Source organism: Grampus griseus, assembly GCF_964374135.1.
Source record: "Grampus griseus genome assembly, chromosome: 10".
Classification (NCBI taxonomy): Eukaryota; Metazoa; Chordata; class Mammalia; order Artiodactyla; family Delphinidae; genus Grampus; species Grampus griseus.
In genome coordinates, this window is record NC_139004.1 from 61348776 (window position 1) to 61373647 (window position 24872).

The 24872-nt window shown below is 41.0% G+C and overlaps 1 protein-coding gene across 1 annotated transcript in view; it reads right to left on the reverse strand.

Annotated features, from left to right (window-relative positions):
• Nucleotides 1-7664, reverse strand: part of WDR48 (WD repeat domain 48) — a 43695-nt gene extending 36031 nt beyond the window's left edge. Inside the window, exon 1 of the mRNA XM_082663124.1 lies at nucleotides 7602-7664. Coding sequence (XP_082519250.1) covers nucleotides 7602-7649 — 48 coding nt within the window. The 5' untranslated portion in view covers nucleotides 7650-7664. The remainder of the gene's footprint in view (nucleotides 1-7601) is intronic.
• Nucleotides 7665-24872: the final 17208 nt, after the last annotated feature.

Here is a 24872-nt window from a genome sequence, read left to right on the forward strand (position 1 = left end):
GCAGGATAAAGAAGTCCATGTAGAAAAAAACTCAGCTTTTGAAAGCACTACTCTAATTTCCTCTAGCATCCAGTGCTGCCACTGAATTCAATGCCAATTCTGTTTCACTCAACTTTAAGGTGATCCCATTTTCATTCTCTCCCGCACCACCACCTATACAGCCCAAGATTTTAGGATCTTCTCTTTTTACTTGGTGGGGTATTTTTTTGGGGGGGTTCTTTATCATGATAATTTTTGGTCATTTTATCATTAATTTTGCTGTGTACTTTGAAAGCCCTTTCAATCTAGAAACTTTCAGCTCTGGGAAATCTTACATCAATTCATTAATAACCATCTCTGTTTTCTTTGCTCCTTCTTAAACTCTCATCAGTCAGATGTTGGAACTTTCAAACTGATCCTTCATCTTTTATGCATTCTATACTATCTATCTCTGTCTTTTTGCTTACTTTTGTAAGACTTCCTTTACTATTTCATAACTCTGCTATTAATTTTTTTTGTAAATTTTAGCATGATGGACAAAATAGGAACAATAACTTCATAAGAAAATGGCTAGGTCAATTATGGTCCATCCATTCTACGTAGTCATTAAAGAATAAATTACATACAATGATATATTCCAAGACATATCACATTAAAAACTTGTTAAAGAAAAAAAATTGGCTGTAGACAGAAGAAAAATAGGATTCAGGTCTTTCAACAAATACTGATTAAGCATCCACCAGTTGCCAGGCTCTATTCTAAATGCTGAGGATACAGTAGTGAGCACAGAAGCCCTCCTGGAGCTTTCATTCTAGTGGGGGAAAGACAGTAAGTGAAGTTTTTTTCTCAAGATACAGGCAAGCTTTGCAGGCAGAAGAGATGGAAGTAAAAGAAAAAGAAGAGTAGAAGGTGCTGGACACAGAAGCAATAAATGAGTGAACAAAGTCCTGGAAAAACTTCATTTAGGCAAAGTCAAGAGTACAGGCAAAGGCAGAGAAGATGAGGACTCATTTCTGCCTTGATTTGCTTAAAAAAAAAGGAGGGGGGGGGGAAGGAAGAGAAGGTACTATAAGGACTCTGCAAGGGATGGGAAGCCAGAAGCCAGACCTTCAGTACGAAGTATGCATTTGGAAGAGACAGTTAAAGGGACTCTGACAGGGAGAAAAATGACAGGGTATTTCCCCCAGCAGCAATATCCAGTTAGGTTACGCTAGGAAAGCCTGCTCCCAAGCTCATTCAGGTTGGTGGCTGAATTCAGCTCCCTGAAGTTGTAGGCCCGAGGGCCCTGTTTCCTTGCTGGCTTTCAGCCAGGGATTCATCCTTGCTCCTGGAGGCTGCCTGCAATCTTCATGCTTTCTATGTGCCTTCTCCTGCAACAGAAGGGCCGCCCTCATGTCTCACATTTTTCTGACTTGGTCCTCCAGCGGAGAAAGTTCTCTACTTTTTAAGGGCTCACATGATTAGATTGGGTCCACTGGGATAATCCAGGATAATCCTCCTATTTCAAGGTCTGTAACATTAATTACAGCTGCAAAATCCTTTTTATCATGTAACCATAACATATGCATAAATTCCAGGGATTAGGGCATGGACATTTGGCAGTGGTGGGGGGCGGGCATTCTGCCTACCACAGTAACAATTTTTTGTATGAAAACAAATATGGATATATTACAGAATCACAATATTTTTAAGAAAAGAAAGGAGACTTAAAAGCGTTTCAGGCTCACAAAGAGGACACTCTGGGCTATTCCCCCAGGCTTCCCCGAGGTGTGCATTAACTCATTTCCACTTGGATGTCTAATAGACATCTTAATCACGGCATGTCCCGAACCGAGCTCCTGACAGTCCTCTCCAAATGAGCTTTTCCTGTCTTCCTCATTGATGACGTTAATGGCAACTCCATTCTTCCAGTTGCTCAGGCCCAAAACCTTAGGGCCAGGCTTACTTCAACTTCTCTCATCTCACATCCTGTCAGCCAGTTTTGTCATCCAGAATTCAACCCATTTTCACCACCTTGGGTGGAGCCACTATCATATAGCACCTGGATTTCTTAAATAGCTACTGGTCTCTCTGCTCTGCCCTTGCTCACCTGCAGTCAGGTGATCCTGAGAAAACACATTTCTTCTGCGCAAAATCCACCAAATGCTTCCTACCTCACTCAGGAGTAAAAGCCAAAGCCCTACTATGGCCTGTAGTGCTCTACATGATTTGGTCTGCAGTTACCTCTCTGATTTCAGCTCCTACTCCCTTCCCCTCACTCACTCCATGGCAACCACAATGGCAACTTTATTATTCCACAAATAGGCCAGGTACATTCCCACCTCAGGACCTTTGCATTTGATATTCTCACTGGAATGCTCTTCCCCCAAGTAACAATCTCATTTCTGTTAGATTCTTACTCAAAAGTCAGCTTCTGAGCAAGGCTTTCTCTGACCACCACAAAAAAATTTCACTTTCCCTCCTCTGCTGCTTATCATTAATCATTTTTTGACATTTAAAGGTTATTTTTCCCCCAACATCGTATTATGAAAAATTTAGAGAACATATAAACGTTGGAAGAATTACACAGCAAACATCCATATATCCATATGGATATATTCTACAATGAACATTTTCTATCCATTTGAACATACCCATCCATTTGATCCATATCATTTTTCAATGGCTTTCAAATTAAGTTGTGCATCATTAATAGTATTTCCTCCTAAGTACTTCAGCATGTATATCATTGACCAGAGTTCATTATTTATTTATGGCTCCTTTTTCAAAGGTAAGATTTACATTTAGTGAAATGTACACATCTTAAGCATACATAGATACGTCTGACAAATTAATACACCTGTGTAATACAAAATTCTACCAAGATATATACATCACCACCCTAGAAAGTTCCCTCATCCTCTTCCCAACCTCTACACCCCACCCCCAGACAATCTAGAACTGACCCTTTTCACCATAGATTACTTTTGCCTGTTCTGTAACACCTTATATAGAGAACCACACAGCTCTTTTGTGTAAGGCTACTTCTAGCTCTCAGGCTACATCAGGCTAAATTTGGCCAAGAAAAATTGGCCAAATATGAATAATTCTTACATGTGTTTTTCCTGTTCAACCTCGTGGACCATGACTTTCTGCTTGTCCCTATGTTTCGAGAGTGCTGATTTTAAAAAGTATTCTAAAAAGTAGTCTTGCAAATAAAAATAGGACAATTTCTAGCCTGACTTCTCTTAGTCAGGGGTTAGTAAAAAACTTCTACAGAGGTTAGTAAAAACCCACCCAAGGGCCAAATCCAGAACAAAGTCTGTTTTGTAAACAAAGTTTTAATGGAACACAGCCACACCTATTCATTTCGATATTGTCCTATTGCTGGTTCCATGTTATAATGGCAGAGTTGAGTGGTTACCAAACAGGAGAATGGCCTGCAAAGCCTAAAATATTAACACCTGGCCCTTTAGAGAAAAAGTTTACTGACCCCTGTTCCACTGGATATCATATTGGCACTGAATTTTTTATTACCCATCCTATATAAAAAGTAACTTACCTTGGACATATGGCTAATTTATAAGGGTCTTTCCTTGAGAAACCAGGATTTGGCATCATCCTACTGCTACCTTAAGAAAGTCTTGAAGATTAAACAACCCAGAATTGGGGCTCAGAATGAGGAGTAAAGACCACGCTGAGCTCTGACTAGGTCTAGAATAACTAAATATTTGGCAGGGAAAGGGGATTAGTACTGGTAGAACAGACATTTGTTGGTTGCCTCTATATTCCCCACTGCTCCCCAATATCTTCCTCAAAGCAAGCAAATGCCAGAAGAAATTGTGTAGGGACTATTTAAGAGACTGTTACCATGGATAGTATGGGGAAAGGATTTGAGGTCTAGAACAGGTGCAGCCACCATGCCACCAAGAGGGAAGACCTAGATCTAGGAGTTTGGGAATAGGAGAGGACAACTTGGAGGCAGCCCAATGGTAAAGGTGACTTTACATCACTCCTCAGGGTAGAGAGTCACAGTGAATCTGCTGGTTCAAGATTTGCGTGAAGCTAGAACCACCTCTTGAGTTATCATTTATATGAGCCAATACATATGTTTATTGTGTGAACCCGGTTATGTTGGATTTGGGGTCATTTCCAACCAAAAGAATCATCTTGTTATGAAAGACCAAGTATTTACATTCTTGGACCAACACTGAGTACTAGGGCATGGTTATTGCTCCTAAACCACGAACACTAGTAACTTTTGTCCAACCTCATTCCAAGAGTTCTGAAGCAAGTAAGGAAAAGAGGCCACAGCTGAAGGAAAGATGGAGACAGACAGTCAACCAACAAACCCAGGTTGTTGGAAAATCATCACATTAAAGGGATTGCCAGGGACTGAAAAGCCTTGCTGTGATATCCTGATTACCAGGAGAGAGCTGCATCATATATTTAAATTCACACATTTGTCTGATCATGTTTCGGACAATCACAAATCCACCCCTCCTCCACATACTCACCTCCAGTCTCCTTAGAAGTTTAAGATGGTAGGACATGTGCTCATTCTTCATTGTGTCTATAATTAATAAGTAGTATGCTTGGACCCTTCTCCACTGGTTATTTATCAATATTATAAGTCTCAACGGTTCTTTCTGGCCTACTATTTGATAACGGAGCTCAGGGCTACTGCCTCTTAGTACAAGAAACAGACAGCCAAGAGGCAAAATAAATTACTGTAGCCATATATATTTTTTCCAAAATGGAAAGATTTTTTTTTTAATTTATAAGAGCAAAGAATGTTGTAAAAAGTTAAAAAATATAAAGGTTCATTATTTTAAAGTAAAAGATATTCTGTTTCCCACCTTACCAATAATCACATAATGTAATACTCCAGAGATAATCACTGTTGATATCCTTCCAGACTTTGAAAATGCCTTATTTCCTTTGTGGAAATGGGACCATGCTATGTTGATTTCCTATTTTGACTTCTGGACACCTTTCCTTTTTAATAATATACATCTAGCTTATCTTTTAATTACAAACTAATCTACTATATGAATGTACCTAACTTATCTGCCAATTTACTACTGATAAACATTTAGATTTTTGCTTTTCACAATGACAGCATTCCTATAATAAACACCCTTGCATAATGAGAGAAAGATATATGCATACATACTTTTTTTTTTTTTTTTTTTTGTGGTCTGTGGGCCTCTTACTGTTGTGGCCTCTCCCGTTGCAGAGCACAGGCTCCGGACGCGCAGGCTCAGCGCGGCCATGGCTCTCGGGCCCAGCCGCTGTGCGGCATGTGGGATCTTCCCGGACCTAGGCACGAACCCGTCTCCCCTGCACCGGCAGGCAGACTCTCAACCACTGCGCCACCAGGGAAGCCCTGCATATGTACTTTTGTAAAACAATTTTTTAGACAAGGAATTGCTGGGTCAAAGGAAATGTGTATTTACAAATCTGACAAACAGGAAGACACGAAACAGTGAATACCATGACTCCACTTAGAGTAAAAAAATCACCTAAGTCGGGTACACACACGAAGAAGTACAGAACATTAGTTTTCAACCAGCAACAACTCTGCCCTCCAGGGGACATCTGAAAATGTCTAGAGTCAATTTTCGTTGTCACAACTGGGAAGGTGCCAGTGTCTAGTGGGAAGGCAGGATGATGGAAAACAACAGTCCTCCCACAATTAAGAATTATCCAGCCCAAGATGTCAATAGGGCTCTCAGTGAAAAACCCTTAGCTAGGATTATATCTCACAGTCTTCAAAGCAGTTTTCTTTGAAGAGTGGAAGACAATTATCATTTACACTTTTGTTTGTGGGGTTTTTTCTTTTTGCAATGAACATGCACTAGTTTAAAAAACACTTCCATAAACAAAAGTTCTCCCTTGTGTTGAGATAAAATCAATCTCTGTGGCTTCTCATACTGGTTCTACACCTTAAAGACAAATTCTGAAAGCAGCTAACAAGACTCATTGAATCTTCTCTTCAGCAGACTGATCTTAGATGGTTCTTCTGAATGCTCTTCCTAGGAAATAGCTTCAAGTCACTTCACCAATCTGTTTGCTATACCTATTAAGAACAAGGTGCTAAGTGCGGATCCCCAAACTCTAGTTTTGTACTCTGATCAGTGAAGAGTGAAATGATCATCTTCCTCATCCTGCATACAATGGCTCATATTCAGCTTATTAAAACACTCAGTTTTTCCACACATGCTGCAGCTAATTTACATTTCCCCCATCCAGTACTTTTATATTGACTTTTAAGTCTAAATGCAAGAAACTAAGACACTTGATTAACTCTCCTTACTACCCTAAGGAAGGTACCTACCACTCTAGTGTCTAGAATATAATCAAGTTACAATTTTGAGTTACATTTTAGTCAGGAACAGACATTCTCACCTGACTTGGATGCTGGGGTTACTTAAATCCCATCACTGATGCACTTAAAAATCACTAACAAGGTATGCTATTTTAGATTCTTATTAATGTCACTCAATTCAACAAACATCTAAGTGAGTGCCTAGGACACTGTACTGATCAATGAGATCAATAAAACAAAGAAGTGAACTGGCCAGAAGACTTTATGACCTACAGCCATTTCCTCAATGAAGGAACCCCTTGTCCGGACTACCTATTAAACACTGGCTGATTTCAACCTGTAGAACTATATATAATGCTGTGTTTTATAAAGAAAGCTTGGGTGTTACTTATTCCTGTACTCTCTCAATTCTTTGCACATTTTGGGGCCTAAACTAAGTGCTCAGTAAATGTTTAATAAGTGCACCGTACTGTCACCACTACATACAACATACCTGCAGGTAAACACCTGTAATAGGGCTTTTACTCCTCAGATCGTTGAAAATAATAGAAAGCAATAACGCTTAAACGTACCCAAAACAAAACTGGATTCACGAAGGCATAAAGCACACACGGGCGGGTTAGGTAACTCTTTACCCTTGAATAATACATTAGAGAAACAGAAAGAAAGATTCAAGGATGCACTCTGAAGAAGAAATGGTGAAGACGAAATTAAATTCCAAAACAATGAAAATTATAATTCCCCCACTAACACAAGCATACTCCCACGTCATTTCCACCTTGCGGGTGGGGGGAAGCTCCCGCATAAAAGGAGGCAGGGGGCTCCCACATGCAGACCCCTGCTCAAAAACCCTGCAGGGCTCCGCAGCCCAGCCGCAGCCCCGCCACGCCCCCGCACGGGCCCACTCACTCCGCTGCCCGCCCCGCGGGGAAGCTCCCGCAGGCCTCCGCTCCGACGCCGCTGGCCACAGCGCTTGGGAGACAGGCAAGGGAAGGGAGGCAGATGGGCGGGGAACGAACCCAGCCCGACCACGCAAGCCCAAGCCTACGAAACAGTGGACGACCGGCAACCCCAGGCTCCCAACCGCGCGCCCAAGGGTCCCGGGACGGGGCCCCGGCGGGTCCAGTCAGCCGCCCCCCGCCCCTTCCTCAAGCCGTTAGAGCCGCAGCCCCACCCCTAGCCGCCGGCCGCGCCCCGTCCCGCTCGCCCCAAGCCGCTACCCCGGCCGACCGCGGCCCGAGGTATCTGCTCGCTGGAGGTGGGCCCGGGGATGCCTGCCACGCCCGGGAGGTCGAGGAGCCGGGGTCCCTACCTGTACTTTCCTCCGCCCTGCCGTGTTCTGCCGGTGATGGGCCGCCATCTTGCATGTTGACAGTCCTACGTCATTTCCGGAAGTGGCTTGGACCGGGCGGATGTCCCGCCTCTTCCCCTTTGGCCGAGGCATTGTGGAGCTTTTCTCAGGGACTCTTTGTCGCTGCGGCCGGTGACCCTGTGGTGCGACAAAAGCACTTAAAAATCGTTGCGTGCATATAGTGCTGGCGGAGAGAGAGCCACTTTGTGACCCAAGGGAGCAATCTGTATCCAGCTCTGTGTGGGCCTGGACCCTGGCTTGCGCTGTTCTCCTCAGAGGCCCAAGTAGGCATAAGAAAAGCGCTGAAAGAATTAATGTTGGAGATGGGCGCCATGGACTCCACCTCCACTCCCTCAAACATTCGTGGGCAGCCAAGGGAACCGGCATATTTGCCATGAAGTACCTAAAAAAGGCGGAGGATTATAAACTGGCCTGGAAGGAGGAGAAATAGAAAGGTTTGCAAAGGAGGTGGCCCCATCTTATGGAGGCGCACAGTGTTCGTTTAAATAAGAGGTAGGGAATTCCCTGGCGGTCCTGATTAGGACTCAGCGGCCAAAAAAAAATTGATGTTATAAGAAGGCAAAAAATACTAGTTAAAATTGTTTACAGCCGGACTTACCTCGTGATCCAGTGGTTAAGACTTTGAGCTTCCACTGCAGGGGGCATGGTTTTGATTCCCTGTCGGGGGCGGGAAATAAGATTCCGCATGACCCACGGCAAAAAAAAAAAAAAAAAAAATGTTGACAGAGACGACTAAATTCCAAATCCTGAAGGAATTGGGGCTCAGTCTAGTATCTGGTTTAAATCATCTCTTATACTGGGACAGTTAGACCTTTCTGGTTGAAGGTCTGACCTGAGGAAATTTTCCTGACACTAATTATAAGTCTTGATGGTCCCAGGCTAATTATTTGGCCAGTTGGTCGAGGACATGGAAAGAGCACGATTGGAGAACTGGTGACAAGGAAGCCTTGGGAAGGGATATGGTGATGGACTTTGCAGAATGAATCTTAAGAACCATATGGATGAAATGAACAGCTTTGTGGATTAAACTCAGCCTCCTTTTCCAGGCTCAGTGATTGCTCAGTGGACTCATGAATGAAATGGTGATGATAACAAGTTTGGAGCTGTGCATGGGATCACCAAGCCACTGCTGAGCGTTCAGGTTGCTAGCAGCAGTGAGCAGTCCTGAGTTGGTGATATGCCTCATGCTCCAGGAGGACCAGCCAACCACTTGGAGGCAAGCGGATTCCATTGGCCCTCCCAGTCATCGAGGAAGTGGTAGTTATTTGTCCTCTCTGAAATACACTAAGTTTAAATTTGCTTTCCTTGATTGCTGTGCTCTGTCAGCACCACCATCTGGGAACTTCCTGAATGCTTTATGCACTGTCATTGTGTCTGACACCATATTGCTTCTGATCAAGAAATTCACTCTAATGAAAGAAGCAATGCAATGGGCTGTTGCCCATAGAATTCATTGGTCTAATTGTATAGTCTATCACCAAGAAGCACCTGGTCTTACTGAAGTCTTAGTTATGGTGCTTTCTGGAAAATAACCCTTTTTGATGCTGTTTTATAGGATGCAGTATATGCTTTGAACTAGTGTGCAATATTTGGCACTCTTTCTTCCTGCTCCTGTTATCTACTGCTGTATAACCACCCCAAAGCTTAGTCGTTTAAAGCAACTTCAACATTTACTTTGCCTACAAATCTGTAATTTATGCAGGGCTCAGTGGGGACAGCTTATCTCTGTTCTACTTTCCACTTGATGCCAGTTGGGGCAGCTAAAAAGTTGGCAGCTGGAATCATCTAAAGGCCCACTCCTTTACATGTCTGGTGACTGATGCTGAATCTGTGGGCAGAACACCTACTCATGGCCTTTCCACAGTGCTGTTTGGCTCCTCACAACATAGTAGCTGGGTTCCAAGGGCAAGCATGCCAGGAGAGAGAAATCCAGGTGGGAACTGTAATGCCTTTTCTAAACTAACAGTAGAAGTCCTGCAGTGTCACTTCAACCACCTTCAATTCATAGAACTTAATCACTAAGGCTGCTTATATCTAAGGAGACTCCTTTTTTTAAAATGGGAGAAATGTCAAAGAATTTGTGGATATGTTTTAAAACCACTACATTTCCAAAGGTAAAATTAGTGGATTTAGGAACAAAGGGATATTATACCTAATGTCCCCCAATTACAATTTTTTAAACTGCCATTCTCTGAAATTCTGGACTCTGCTGGTTTAGAGGTTTGTTACCAAAGAAAGGAATTCCTCCAACAAGGCTGAACGACGGTTCTACTGATTTGGAGCTGGGACTGCCACCTCACCATTTTGCATGTTTTGTGTCACTGAATAGGAAAGAGAAGAAGAGCAAGGTTATGGTTTTGGTGGAAGTAATTAACCCTGATCATGAAGCAGAAATAGGTTTGCTGATATAGCTTTAAACAGATAGGTACATCAAACACTCAGATCCCTTAGAAATGAAGGTATTGGTTGAAGGTAAAGGGACAACAGAATAGCTGGTGGAAAAAGGAAGTCATAAAGGGAAGTGAAATTCTCATGATCAGGGGAAGAAATGAGAACAGTCATGTTTCCTTTCCTTTCTTGATGTATCATGTATACTTTTAAGTGTTTTAACTTTTATTTTCTTTCTTTACCCTTTACTTCACTATTATATGTGGGGTGTCCTATTGTTGGTAAATTCATTATTTAGTAAGTTGCAGAGGAAAAGATAGCAACTAGAGGTTGTAGACTTAGAAATGGAGGATGGATGTGGTAATTGATGAAGCATTGGGTTGACTCTTTTGGAGGGTGACAGAGTGAGTGCATCTTTGTGTAAAGGATAGTTGCAGTATTTTAAGTGACAACTTTTTTTTGAAGTGTAAACATTGAAAGCAGTGGTTATATTGGTGTTGGGCAGCCAAAGGGATGACTTTACATTTGATATTTTTGTGGCTTTGTTTTCTGCTGTCCATCATTTAAGTTCTCTTTCTGTGTTTGGGGAATTCCCCACTATGTGTCTTGGTGGTGAGCACTGCTTACAGAAAGTGATAAAGACAGTTACTCAGTTTTTCTAGCCTTCTTATAGCAAGAGTCTATGCATGTGACCTCAGCTTAATTAATCAGATGACATCTTGACTGCAACTTGGTGAGAAACTCTGAGGCAGCACTGTTCAGCTAAACTGCTCCCAAATTCCTGCCACTGCAGAAACTGTGTGAGATAATAAATGTTTGTTGTTGTGGGATAATTTGTTATGCAGCAATAGATAACTAATGCACTCTCCCTTCTCCATGAGGAGGGGAAATGTCACAGCACTTTCACAACTTTACAAAGATAGTCTCATCATCAGCTTCTTCAATCTCCATTTAATTCTTTGTCTTTTCTTGTGTAACTGTCAGGAGGCTTATCCTGGGAGAATTCCTTCATCAGTCTCTTAGAATTTCCTCCATAGGAAGATTGGTACCTTTATTCAAAATGTAAGAAGCCTTGACACCTACTATATTTTTCTCAGTTTTTGAGACCTCTGTTTAAAGTCCTAGGCAACATGAAAACTTTAACATCCTGAAAAAAAAATCCACATACGTATTAAATAAAAATACAATCGATTTAAAAAGTAAATAAGAGTTCTAGAAGGCTTCTACTTACAAATAAACCAGAGTGGTTCTTGTTAAATCTTACTCTGGAGGGACCCTTCCCTCTGTCAGTTACCTGTCAATTAACTTCTTACATCTTCAGTTTTTTAAATCTGTAAAATGGAATCGTAACAGTACCTATTTCATATGGTTCTTATGAAATAACCTTACCACAGTACCTGGTAGGTAGGAAATATTCAATATACTTTAGGTATTATTTTTAATCATCACCTTGCTCAGGAAACATTGCCAAAATGTTATAATAACATTACCAAAATGTTGTAATTTCCCAGGATAGATTTTCTCCTCTTTTATATAATGTAGGCTCTATCACTTTGTAAAGTTTTCATACCAGCTTGAAATTTATCTTTTGTTCTTGCCTGCTTTCTTGTTTTCAACAGCCTGGAAAAAGATTCATGAAATGATAAGACCTTTTAACAGATTTGTCCACATGTTTAAATACATGTTTTCTGGCTCCATGACCAAGCCATTTACTGAAGGAAGTGAAGGTGACCAGGTATGTCTTTGAACCAAACCCCAGACTTACCATCATCGGGGGGGAGACATGAATATTTTCTGTTTTAATTCTTTAAGAGGAATTAATATGTTTTGAACATTTGTTTAAAAGCACACAATCATGCAACGCCTTGGTTTGCAGCTGCTACGGTCTGCTAGTGCTTAATGCATTAATTTGGATATTTTAAAGATGAATTTTAAAAAGAATAAAATTTTAAGCCTCATGCAAGTAATGTGGAAGTGCTAAATAAACTTTGTAAAGCAAGCCTGTCATGATATCAACCAACTTCATGAAGAAATTGAGAAGCTGCATTATTTCCTTATAATTCTTTAATGATTCTCTAAAACAATGCTTCCTTAAAGAAATAGGGTGTTATGATATATAATAGACTACAAGATCATAATTAAATAAACATGCATAAGTGAAGCAATATTATATAAGTAAACATAGAGACTCCGAATGCTTAAGATGTTTATGTCAAAAGTTGTATGCTAGTTTATGTCTTGTCAGCAAATCCTCAGGTTTAAATACAGTCTTAGAAGGCTTTACTGATTGACTCCTTATTCAACGTTAACTTATTTCTGAACACACTGGGAAAAAAGTATCCTTTAGTTCTTTTTACTTCTTTTTTTTTTACATCTTTATTGGAGTATAATTGCTTTACAATGGTGTGTTAGTTTCTGCTTTATAACAAAGTGAATCAGTTATACATATACATATGTTCCCATATGTCTTCCCTCTTGCGTCTCCCTCCCTCCCACCCTCCCTATCCCACCCCTCCAGGCAGTCAAAAAGCACTGAGCTGCTCTCCCTGTGCTATGCGGCTGCTTCCCACTAGCTATCTACCTTACGTTTGGTAGTGTATATATGTCCATGCCTCTCTCTAGCTTTGTTACAGCTTACCCTTCCCCCTCCCCATATCCTCAAGTCCATTCTCTACTAGGTCTGTGTCTTTATTCCTGTCTTACCCCTAGGTTCTTACAGGCCAATATTAGGAAGAGAAGCCAGTTTCTTCCATTCCAAAAATGTTTTGACCTTGTCTAGCTTTCCCACTGGAGGGCAGTAGAGAACCATCCAAGCCATCCCTGATTTTGAACCTCACTGGCTCTAATGTGTGACAAGTCAGACCTTAAAATCCTTGGTACTTATTTCCTACTGATAAAATGTCATAATCAAAGTACCTTTTTAGAAAGCCTATTCACTCCCATAAAAAACCATAATTGATTGCGGGAATAAAAGAAAATAAAGCAAAATGAATGCATTTATAAGTATTTACTAAGTGGACAAAAAAAATTAAACCTACATCACAAATGTACTTTAAAATTTTATTTATTTATTTATTTATTATTCTTGGCTGCGTCTGGTCTTCGTTGCGTCATGCGGGATCTTTTGTTGCGCTGCGGGGGCTCTTCGTTGCAGTGTGCGGGCTTAGTTCCCCTGCGGCATGTGGAATCTTAGTTCCGAGACCAGGGATCGAACTGGCGTCCCCTGCATGAGAAGGCAGATTCTTTGCCACTGGACCACCAGGGAAGTCCCACAAATGTACTTTTTTGTGGTGGAATTTTTGTACAGGAGCTGAACTGCCTGAGGCTTCCTAAAATACTAGTCCAAAAAAGTACAGTGTATGTGAATTTTACTCTAAAACTTTGACATATAAGTATATCATATTAGCTTATTGAAATTATTTATAATTCTGAGTTCCCAGACAGCCAAAATGATGGAAAAGTCATCCTCAGTTATTATTAAGACTCCTCTGACTACCTTGATCCACTGTTAGGTCACTGACGAATGACCAGGAGTCATACGGGGAGGCACCAACAATCCTCAGGCCACAGTGGTTAGGGCTGAGGTGCCCAGTGTCCTTTGAAAGTGGCCAGCCCTCTGTTCTTTTCCTCCACTGGGACTGGGGGTTTTTGTTATAGCTGGAAATCCTAGTGCCTAGGGCCCCACCCTTCTAAGATATGCAGCCATCATTGACCAGGGTCTGTCACCAACCGGGATGCTTTCAACAGTGGTCACAGGTCTTTACTCTTTGTAGAACCTCTCTTCCTGCTTTCACTGACCTCTCTGCCCTACAAAGAGTATGGATTTTTTTCCCCTGCACACCCTTTCCCACCTAGATTTGCAGCCTAAGCTCTTCATTGAGCTTGGGCTTTCTTTAAAGGCAAGACAAGAGGGAGTCTTTAAGCTTCAGGACCGCTATTACAAACCACTCCTGAGATCAGCAAGTACTGTGGACTGGCAACCATCAGCAGAAGGTGGGGGAAGGAGGGAAAACTGCTGCAAAAACAAAGTACCCTCGAATATCTCAACAAATTATCTTGCACAGAAGCTAGAACCCAAGACAATTATTTTCCTGGTAAACTCCCTATAGAAACCACAGGTATTCTTTATGCCTCCAAACACCTTTAAACTGCATTCAAAATTAGGGTTGTGAGTCTGGAAATCTTTCTTTGCTAATTTGTTGTACATGAATGCCTGCAGAAGCTTTTGAATGCTAAATGCTGTGGGAGGGCTAGTTTCCATGGTAACTCTTCAGTGAGTCTTTTTCTTGCACTTCAATTAGATCCCATTGCTGAGCGGTTGTGAATGAGAAGGTAACAGCTCAGTCACTTCTGGAGGGCTGGAGAATTGCAGCCTTTCTAGATGCAGCTATATTATCAGTCCACTGAGTTGTACTACGCTTGTTTTGCCCCGTCTCTTCATGGTACCCCAGCACCACAATGGGAAAATATATTTGCAACACACATGACGAAGGGCCAATTTCCTTAATATACCAAGAGAGCATACAAGTTAATATGAAAAGTACCAAAACACAATGGAAAAAAAATGAACAAAGGACATAAATAGGCAGCTTACAGAAAAAGAAAATTAATGGCTTACATTGTATGAAAATGTGTTTAATCTCATTCATAATGAAGGAAATACATATTTAAATAAGATTCCATTTTTCACCTACCAGATTGGAAAAGATCTAAAAATTTGATAATATACTGTGTTCAGAGAATGTGGAAAACCCATCATTTTAGAGACTTCGTGGGAGGATAAATTGGTATAATCTCCTTGGAGGGTGATTTAGCAGTTGCTCTTCTAGAAATTCATCCTACAAGTGCAATTACATTTAACTGAAAAATACAGTAAAAGAATTTTTTTTGATGCGTTTTTTTTATGTGGTTTTTCTTTTTTTTTTTAACATCTTTATTGGGGTATAATCGCTTTACAATGGTGTGTTGGTTTCTGCTTTATAACAAAGTGAATCAGTTATACATATACATATGTTCCCATATGTCTTCCCTCTTGCATCTCCCTCCCTCCCACCCCCCCATCCCACCCCTCCAGGCAGTCACAAAGCACTGAGCTGCTCTCCCTGTGCTATGTGGCTGCTTTCCACTAGCTATCTACCTTACGTTTGGTAATGTAAATATGTCCATGCCTCTCTCTCGCTTTGTCACAGCTCACCCTTCCCCCTCCCCATATCCTCAAGTCCGTTCTCCAGTAGGTCTGGGCCTTTATTCACGTCTTACCCCTAGGTTGTTCATGACATTTTTTTTTCTTAAATTCCATATATATGTGTTAGCATACGGTATTTGTCTTTCTCTTTCTGACTTACTTCACTCTGTGTGACAGACTCTAGGTCCATCCACCTCATTACAAATAGCTCAATTTCGTTTCTTTTTATGGCTGAGTAATATTCCATTGTATATATGTGCCACATCTTCTTTATCCATTCATCCGATGATGGGCACTTAGGTTGTTTCCATCTCTGGGCTATTGTAAATAGAGCTGCAATGAACATTTTGGTACATGACTCCTTTTGAATTATGGTTTTCTCAGGGTATATGCCCAGTAGTGGGATTGCTGGGTCATATGGTAGTTCTATTTGTAGTTTTTTAAGGAACCTCCATACTGTTCTCCATAGTGGCTGAACCAATTCACATTCCCACCAGCAGTGCAAGAGTGTTCCCTTTTCTCCACACCCTCTCCAGCATTTATTGTTTCTAGATTTTTTGATGATGTCCATTCTGACTGGTGTGAGATGATATCTCATTGTAGTTTTGATTTGCATTTCTCTAATGATTAATGATGTTGAGCATTCTTTCATGTGTTTGTTGGCAGTCTGTATATCTTCTTTGGAGAAATGTCTATTTAGGTCTTCACCCATTTTTGGATTGGGTTGTTTGCTTTTTTGTTATTGAGCTGCATGAGCTGCTTGTAAATTTTGGAGATTAATCCTTTGTCAGTTGCTTCATTTGCAAATATTTTCTCCCATTCTGAGGTTGTCTTTTGGTCTTGTTTATGGTCTCCTTTGCTGTGCAAAAGCTTTTAAGTTTCATTAGGTCCCATTTGTTTATTTTTGGTTTTATTTCCATTTCTCTAGGAGGTGGGTCAGAAAGGATCTTGCTGTGATTTATGTCGTAAAGTGTTCTGCCTATGTTTTCCTCTAAGAGTTTGATAGTTTCTGGCCTTACGTTTAGGTCTTTAATCCATTTTGAGCTTATTTTAGTGTATGGTATTAGGGAGTGATCTAATCTCGTACTTTTACATGTACCTGTCCAGTTTTCCCAGCACCACTTATTAAAGAGGCTGTCCTTTCTCCACTGTACATTCCTGCCTCCTTTATCAAAGATAAGGTGTCCATATGTGCGTGGGTTTATCTCTGGGCTTTCTATCCTGTTCCATTGATCTATCTTTCTGTTTTTGTGCCAGTACCATACTGTCTTGATCACTGTAGCTTTGTAATATAGTCTGAAGTCAGGGAGCCTGATTCCTCCAGCTTCGTTTTTCGTTCTCAAGATTGCTTTGGCTATTCGGGGTCTTTTGTGTTTCCATACAAATTGTGAAATTTTTTGTTCTAGTTCTGTGAAAAATGCCAGTGGTAGTTTGACAGTGATTGCATTGAATCTATAGATTGCTTTGGGTAGTAGAGTCATTTTCACAATGTTGATTCTTCCAATCCACGAACATGGTATATCTCTCCATCTATTTGTATCATCTTTAATTTCTTTCATCAGTGTCTTATAATTTTCTGCATACAGGTCTTTTGTCTCCTTAGGTAGGTTTATTCCTAGATATTTTATTCTTTTTCTTGCAGTGGTAAATGAGAGTGTTTTCTTGATTTCACTTTCAGATTTTTCATCATTAGTATATAGGAATGCCAGAGATTTCTGTGCATTAATTTTGTATCCTGCTACTTTACCAAATTCATTGATTAGCTCTAGTAGTTTTCTGATAGCATCTTTAGGATTCTCTATGTATAGTATCATGTCATCTGCAAACAGTGACAGCTTTACTTCTTCTTTTCCAATTTGGATTCCGTTTATTTCCTTTTCTTCTCTGATTGCTGTGGCTGAAACTTCCAAAACTATGTTGAATAAGAGTGGTGAGAGTGGGCAACCTTGTCTTGTTCCTGATCTTAGTGGAAATGCTTTCAGTTTTTCACCACTGAGGATGTTGTTTGCTGTGGGCTTGTCATATATGGCCTTTATTATGTTGAGGAAAGTTCCCTCTATGCCTACTTTCTGCAGGGTTTTTATCATAAATGGGTGTTGAATTTTGTCAAAAGCTTTTTCTGCATCTATTGAGATGATCATATGGTTTTAATCCTTCAACTTGTTAATATGGTTTATCACATTGATTGATTTGCATATATTGAAGAATCCTTGCATTCCTGGAATAAACCCCACTTGATCTTGGTGTATGATCCTTTTAATGTGCTGTTGGATTCTGTTTGCTAGTATTTTGTTGAGGATTTTTGCATCTATGTTCATCAGTGATATTGGCCTGTAGTTTTCTTTCTTTGTGACATCCTTGTCTGTTTTGGTATCAAGGTGGTGGTGGCCTCGTAGAATGAATTTGGGAGTGTTCCTCCCTCTGCTATATTTTGGAAGAGTTTGAGAAGGATAGGTGTTAGCTCTTCTCTAAATGTTTGATAGAATTTGCCTGTGAAGCCGTCTGGTCCTGGGCTTTTGTTTGTTGGAAGATTTTTAATCACAGTTTCAATTTCAGTGCTTGTGCTTGGTCTGTTCATATTTTCTATTTCTTCCTGATTCAGTCTTGGCAGGTTGTGCATTTCTAAGAATTTGTCCATTTCTTCCAGGTTGTCCATTTTATTGGCATAGAGTTGCTTGTAGTAATCGCTCATGATCTTTTGTATTTCTGCAGTGTCAGTTGTTACTTCTCCTTTTTCATTTCTAATTCTATTGATTTCAGTCTTCTCCCTTTTTTTCTTGATGAGTCTGGCTAATGGTTTATCTATTTTGTTTATCTTCTCAAAGAACCAGCTTTTAGTTTTATTGATCTTTGCTATTGTTTCCTTCATTTCTTTTTCATTTTTTTCTGATCTGATTTTTATATTTCTTTCCTTATGCTAACTTTGGGGGGTTTTTGTTCTTCTTTCTCTAGTTGCTTGAGGTGCAAGGTTAGATTGTTTATTCGAGATGTTTCCTGTTTCTTAAGGTGGGCTTGTATTGCTATAAACTTCCCTCTTATAACTGCTTTTGCTGCATCCCATAGGTTTTGGGTCATCGTGTCTCCATTGTCATTTGTTTCTAGGTATTTTTTTATTTCCTCTTTGATTTCTTCAGTGATCACTTCGTTATTAAGTAGTGTATTGTTTAGCCTCCATGTGTTTGTATTTTTTACAGATCTTTTCCTGTAATTGATATCTAGTCTCATGGCGTTGTGGTCGGAAAAGATACTTAATACAATTTCAATTTTCTTAAATTTACCAAGGCTTGATTTGTGACCCAAGATATGATCTATCCTGGAGAATGTTCCATGAGCACTTGAGAAAAATGTGTATTCTGTTGTTTTTGGGTGGAGTGTCCTATAAATATCAATTAAGTCTATCTTATTTAATGTATCAATTAAAGCTTGTGTTTCCTTATTTATTTTCATTTTGGATGATCTGTCCATTGGTGAAAGTGGGGTGTTAAAGTCCCCTACTATGAATGTGTTACTGTCGATTTCCCCTTTTATGGCTGTTAGTTTTTGCCTTATGTATTGAGGTGTTCCTATGTTGGGTGCATAAATATTTACAATTGTTATATCTTCTTCTTGGATCGATCCCTTGATCATTATGTAGTGTCCTTCTTTGTCTCGTCTAATAGTCTTTATTTTAAAGTCTATTTTGTCTGATATGAGAATTGCTACTCCAGCTTTCTTTTGGTTTCCATTTGCATGGAATATCTTTTTCCATCCCCTTACTTTCAGTCTGTATGTGTCTCTAGGTCTGAAGTGGGTCTCTTGTAGACAGCATATATATGGGTCTTGTTTTTGTATCCATTCAGCCAATCTGTGTCTTTCGGTGGGAGCATTTAGTCCATTTACATTTAAGGTAATTATCGATATGTATGTTCCTATTCCCATTTTCTTAATTGTTTTGGGTTCGTTATTATAGGTCTTTTCCTTCTCTTGTGTTTCTTGCCTAGAGCAGTTCCTTTAGCATTTGTTGTAAAGCTGGTTTGGTGGTGCTGAACTCTCTCAGCTTTTGCTTGTCTGTAGAGGTTTTAATTTCTCCATCAAATCTGAATGAGATCCTTGCTGGGTAGAGTAATCTTGGCTGCAGGTTTTTCTCCCTCATCACTTTCAGTATGTCCTGCCACTCCCTTCTGGCTTGCAGAGTTTCTGCTGAAAGATCAGCTGTTAACCTTATGGGGATTCCCTTGTGTGTTATTTGTTGTTTTTCCCTTGCTGCTTTTAATATGCTTTCTTTGTATTTAATTTTTAACAGTTTGATTAATATGTGTCTTGGCATATTTCTCCTTGGATTTATCCTGTATGGGACTCTCTGTGCTTCCTGGACTTGATTCACTATTTCCTTTCCCATATTATGGAAGTTTTCAACTATAATCTCTTCAAATATTTTCTCAGTCCCTTTCTTTTTCTCTTCTTCTTCTGGAACCCCTATAATTCGAATGTTCGTGCGTTTAATGTTGTTCCAGAGGTCTCTGAGACTGTCCTCAGTTCTTTTCATTCTTTTTTCTTTATTCTGCTCTGCAGTAGTTATTTCCACTATTTTATCTTCCAGGTCACTTATCCGTTCTTCTGCCTTAGTTATTCTGCTATTGATCCCTTCTAGAGTATTTTAAATTTCATTTATTGTGTTGTTCATCGTTGTTTGTTTCATCTTTAGTTCTTCTACGTCCTTGTTAAATGTTTCTTGTATTTTGTCTATTCTATTTCCAAGATTTTGGATCATCTTTACTATCATTATTCTGATTTCTTTTTCAGGTAGACTGCCTATTTCCTCTTCATTTGTTAGGTCTGGTGGGTTTTTATCTTGCTCCTTCATCTGCGGTGTGTTTTTCTGTCTTCTCATTTTGCTTATCTTACTGTGTTTGGGGTCTCCTTTTTGCAGGCTGCAGGTTCGTAGTTCCCATTGTTTTTGGTGTCTGTCCCCAGTGGCTAAGGTTGGTTCAGTGGGTTGTGTAGGCTTCCTGGTGGAGGGGACTAGTGCCTGTGTTCTGGTGGATGAGGCTGGATCTTGTCTCTCTGGTGGGCAGGTCCACGTCTGGTGGTGTGTTTTGGGGTGTCTGTGGACTTATTATGATTTTAGGCAGCGTCTCTGCTAATGGGTGGGGTTGTGTTCCTGTTTTGCTAGTTGTTTGGCATAGGGTGTCCAGCACTGTAGCTTGCTGGTCATTGAGTGAAGCTGGGTGCTGGCGTTGAGATGGAAATCTCTGGGAGATTTTCGCTGTTTGATATTACGTGGAGCTGGGAGGTCTCTTGTTGACCAGTGTCCTGAAATTGGCTCTCCCACGTCAGAGGGACAGCACTGACTCCTGGCTGCAGCACCAAGAGCCTTTCATCCACATGGCTCAGGATAAAAGGGAGAAAAAGTAGAGAGAAAGAATTAGTAGAAGTAGGAAGAAAGAAAGAAAGAAAGAGAGGAAGGAAGGAAGGAAGAAAGAAAGAAGGAAAGAAAGAAAGGAGGGAGGGACGGTGGGAAGAAGGAAGGAAGGAAGGAAGGAAGGAGGGAGGGAAGGAAGGAAAAACGAAAGAAAGGAAGAAGATAAAGTAAAATAAAATAAAGTAAAATATAATAAAGTTATTAAATTAAAAAATAATTAAGAAAAAAATTTTTTTTAAAAAAACGGATGGAAAGAACCTTACGACAAATGGTGGAAGCAAAGCTATACAGACAAAATCTCATACAGAAGCATACACACTCAGAAAAAGAGGAAAAGGGGGAAAAAATCATAAATCTCGCTCTCAAAGTCCACCTCCTCAATTTGGGATGATTCGTTGTCTATTCATGTATTCCACAGATGCAGGGTACATCAAGTTGATTGTGGAGCTTTAATCCGCTGCTTCTGAGGCTGCTAGGAGAGATTTCCCTTTCTCTTCTTTGTTCTCACAGCTCCCAGGGGCTCAGCTTTAGATTTGGACCCGCCTCTGCGTATACGTCCCCGTCCCCGGAGGGCGTCTGTTTTTCAGCTCATACAGGACGGGGTTAAAGGAGCTGCTGTTTCGGGGGCTCTGGCTCACTCAGGCCGGGGGGAGGGAGGGGCGCAGAGTGCGGGGTGAGCCTGCGGCGGCAGAGGCCAGCGTGATGTTGCACCAGCCTGAGGCTCGCCGTGCATTCTCTCGGGTAAGTTGTCCCTGGATCCTGGGAACCTGGCAGTGGCGGGCTGCACAGGCTCCCCGGAAGGGAGGTGTGGATAGTGACCTGTGCTCGCCCACAGGCTTCTTGGTGGGGGCAGCAGCAGCCTTAGCGTCTCCTGCCCATCTCTGGGGTCAGCGCCTTTAGCCGCGGCTCGCGCCCGTCTCTGGAGCTCCTTTAAGCAGCACTCTTAACCCCCTCTCCTTGTGCACCAGGAAACAAAGAGGGAAGAAAAAGTCTCTTGCCTCTTCAGCAGCTCCAGACCTTTTCCTGGACTCCCTCCCAGCTAGACATGGTGCACTAACCCCTTCAGGCTGTGTTCACGCCGCCAACCCCAGTCCTCTCCCTGCGCTCCAACCAAAGCCCGAGCCTCAGCTTGCAGCCCCGCCCGCCCCGGCGGGTGAGCAGACAAGCCTCTCGGGCTGGTGAGTGCCGGTCGGCACCGATCCTCTGTGCGGGAATCTCCCCGCTTTGCCCTCCGCACCCCTGTTGCTGCGCTGTCCTCCACGGCTCCGAAGCTCCACCCTCCGCTACCTGCAGTCTCCGCCCGCGAAGGGGCTTCCTAGTGTGTGGAAACCTTTCCTCCTTCACAGCTCCCTTCCACTGGTGCAGGTCCCGTTCCTATTCTTTTGCCTCTGTTTTTTTTTTTTTTCTCCCAGGTACGTGAGGAGTTTCTTGCCTTTTGGGAGGTCTGAGGTCTTCTGCCAGCGTTCAGTAGGTGTTCTGTAGGAGTTGTTCCACGTGTAGATGTGTTTCTGGTGTATCTGTGGAGAGGAAGGTGATCTCCGCATCTTACTCTTCCACCATCTTCCCCTCGTCCTCTGATGCATTGTTGAAGCAAATGACTGGGACAGATTAAATGAGTTGATACATCCAGACAGTTATTCACACTGGACAATGAGAGACAGAAGTAAAGTTGGGTTTTCCTTAAATCCCAGAGTTGTATGTTCAGCCTATTTGTGAAACGCTGTTAAAGGATAATTCTTAAAAAAAAAAAAACATGACTCTCATGTGGATATAAAATGAACAAGTGTTAATGATTTCATTTTGCTCACAATGAAGGACTGTTGTCAAACCTAAGTTTGTGTGCCCAGTGCACAGTGAGGCCAAACAAATCAAAACGTCGGCTTTTGGAACAGAGAAAGGTTTATTGCAAGGGCCAAGCAAGGAGTATGGGCTGCTTGTGCTCAAAAGACTCAAACTTCCCAATGGCTTTCAGGCAAGGGTTTTAAAAGATATTGTTAGGGGATAGGGTCGTGGGATGCCTGATCAGTTCCTGAAACTTCTTCTGATTGGTTGGTGGTGAGGTAACAGGGTGATGTATTAGGAATCTCAGCCTTCTGGTTCCAACCAGTCTGGGGTCTAGTGCTTGTGGTCAGCATATAGTCACTATCCTCCACCTGGGTGAGGGTCTCAGTTTCTGCAGAACAACTCAAAGATATGGATCAGATTGTTATCTATATTCCTTCAGGAGGAACCAAGAGTCCTGTGACTCTCTTTTCCTAATCATTAACGGCTTGAGCCAGCTTTTTGGAATGTGGGGAAGGCCTGTGAGACTGAAGCCTTTTCCCCACAATCAAGAAACAGGGACATGGAAAGACTTTTATACTGAGGAGGGCTAGTCAGATGTCATAACTGGCTCAAAGGAGAAGTCAGGAAGCACAGATTCATGTGCAATAAAGGAAGGGTGAAATGGATGTGCAAATGAGGGCCAAACTGGTTTACTACCAGTGGAGGAGGTTGTCCCTGCACTTGACAGAATTGATTTACATGTCTATAGATAGGAGTTATTCTGCCTTGTTATCAGTTATCTATAATTTACAGAGTTGTAAAATAGCTCTCATAGAAACAGAATCAGTAATGCTGCAGGGTTGACCACAGTGTATAGTTTTCCATTTTCTGTACAAGATTAAAGTGATAAATGCAAGAAGTCTAACAGAATGTAAAATCCTTTGGTCCCAATTGTGTGTATGTGTGTGTGTGTATGACATTCAAATATATGTACCTGAATATGGCATTGGTGGTATAGTGGTGAGCATAGCTGCCTTCCAAGTATGTGTACATATGTACATATATGTGTTCACATACACATCGACTATTTCTTGATGGAGAGAGAGGAAATTGATAATTGTGTCTGACACTTGGCAGAGGGACTGAAAGTTGGGAATCTGAGTTGAAAGAGAAATCTATTTTTCAGTATACCTTTTTATACTACTTGATTTTTTTTTTTACTTTTGCCATGAACATTTTTTTCATGGCAAGGAAAAGGAAATCTTTCATAAACCTTAATGTATCAAACAATAAAGCAATGAATTATAGAAATGAAGCATTGCAGAAAATACAAGGGGAAATGGAAAGAAATGCAATAGCCATGGAAAAGGAACCCTTAACAGACCTCTTTCAGGTCTTGGCAATTGAGCAGACTAAAAATAAGTAAGGATATAAAAAACAGTTTTCAACATGGGCTGCCTATTAAGAACAATTAGGGAGCTTCCTTAGAAAAGCTTTTTTATTTCAAACATATGCAAGCGTAGACAGACTAATCTAATGAACCCACGTGACCCACACCACCCAACTTTGACAGTTACCAATTCATGGCCAACTTTCCACACCCACTTTTTCCCCTTCTATATGATACTGAAGCAAATCCCAGAAATCATATCATTTAACCTACACACATTTCCTCCAATGAGTATCTCTAAAATATAAGGAATCTTTTTAAAAAATATAATGACAATACCATTATCACTTTTTTAAAAAATTAAAAATTCATAGGTACAATATCATTATCCCACCTAAAAAATAGCAGTAATTCCTTAACTTCATCAAAGATTCAGTATTAAAATTCCCAATTGTTTTATAAAGGTCATTTTTACAAATAGTTTTGTTTGAATTAGGATTTGAATAAGGTCCACACGTTTTGATTAGTTGATGTGTCTCTCAATTCTTTTATTGTAATCTATACATTACCTGGGGAGCTTCTAGAAAATATTGTAGTCCAGGCTTCATCCTGACAATGTTGAATTTTCCCTGAGCCATGTGCTCCTGGAAAACAGGGACAGTCAAAGAAACACACACACACACACACACACACACACACGTGTGTGTGCACACACAGAGCCTTTTTTGTGTTCTGGAAAAGACTACAAAGAACCATGCTCTTCCATATGACTTAGGTAAGACTTACGTGTGCCCCCTTGTTTACCTATGACAAGACTAGACACAGACCCTTTAAGTTCCCATTCTTGGCCTCATAAATGATTAACTGAACTGCTTGTTCCCATTGACCAATCAGAACAAAATGCTTGTTAAACTTCAGTTAAGATTCTTTCCTCCAAGCTCCCTAAGCTTTAACCCACGCTCAATCTGAGCCAGCACACAGTCCTCCTTGTGAGCAAAAAAAGAATGAGGAGTATAACTCACCATCCGGTTCTACAAAGGTTAAGTCACAACCCACTGCAGTCACCCACTGACAGTGCACAAT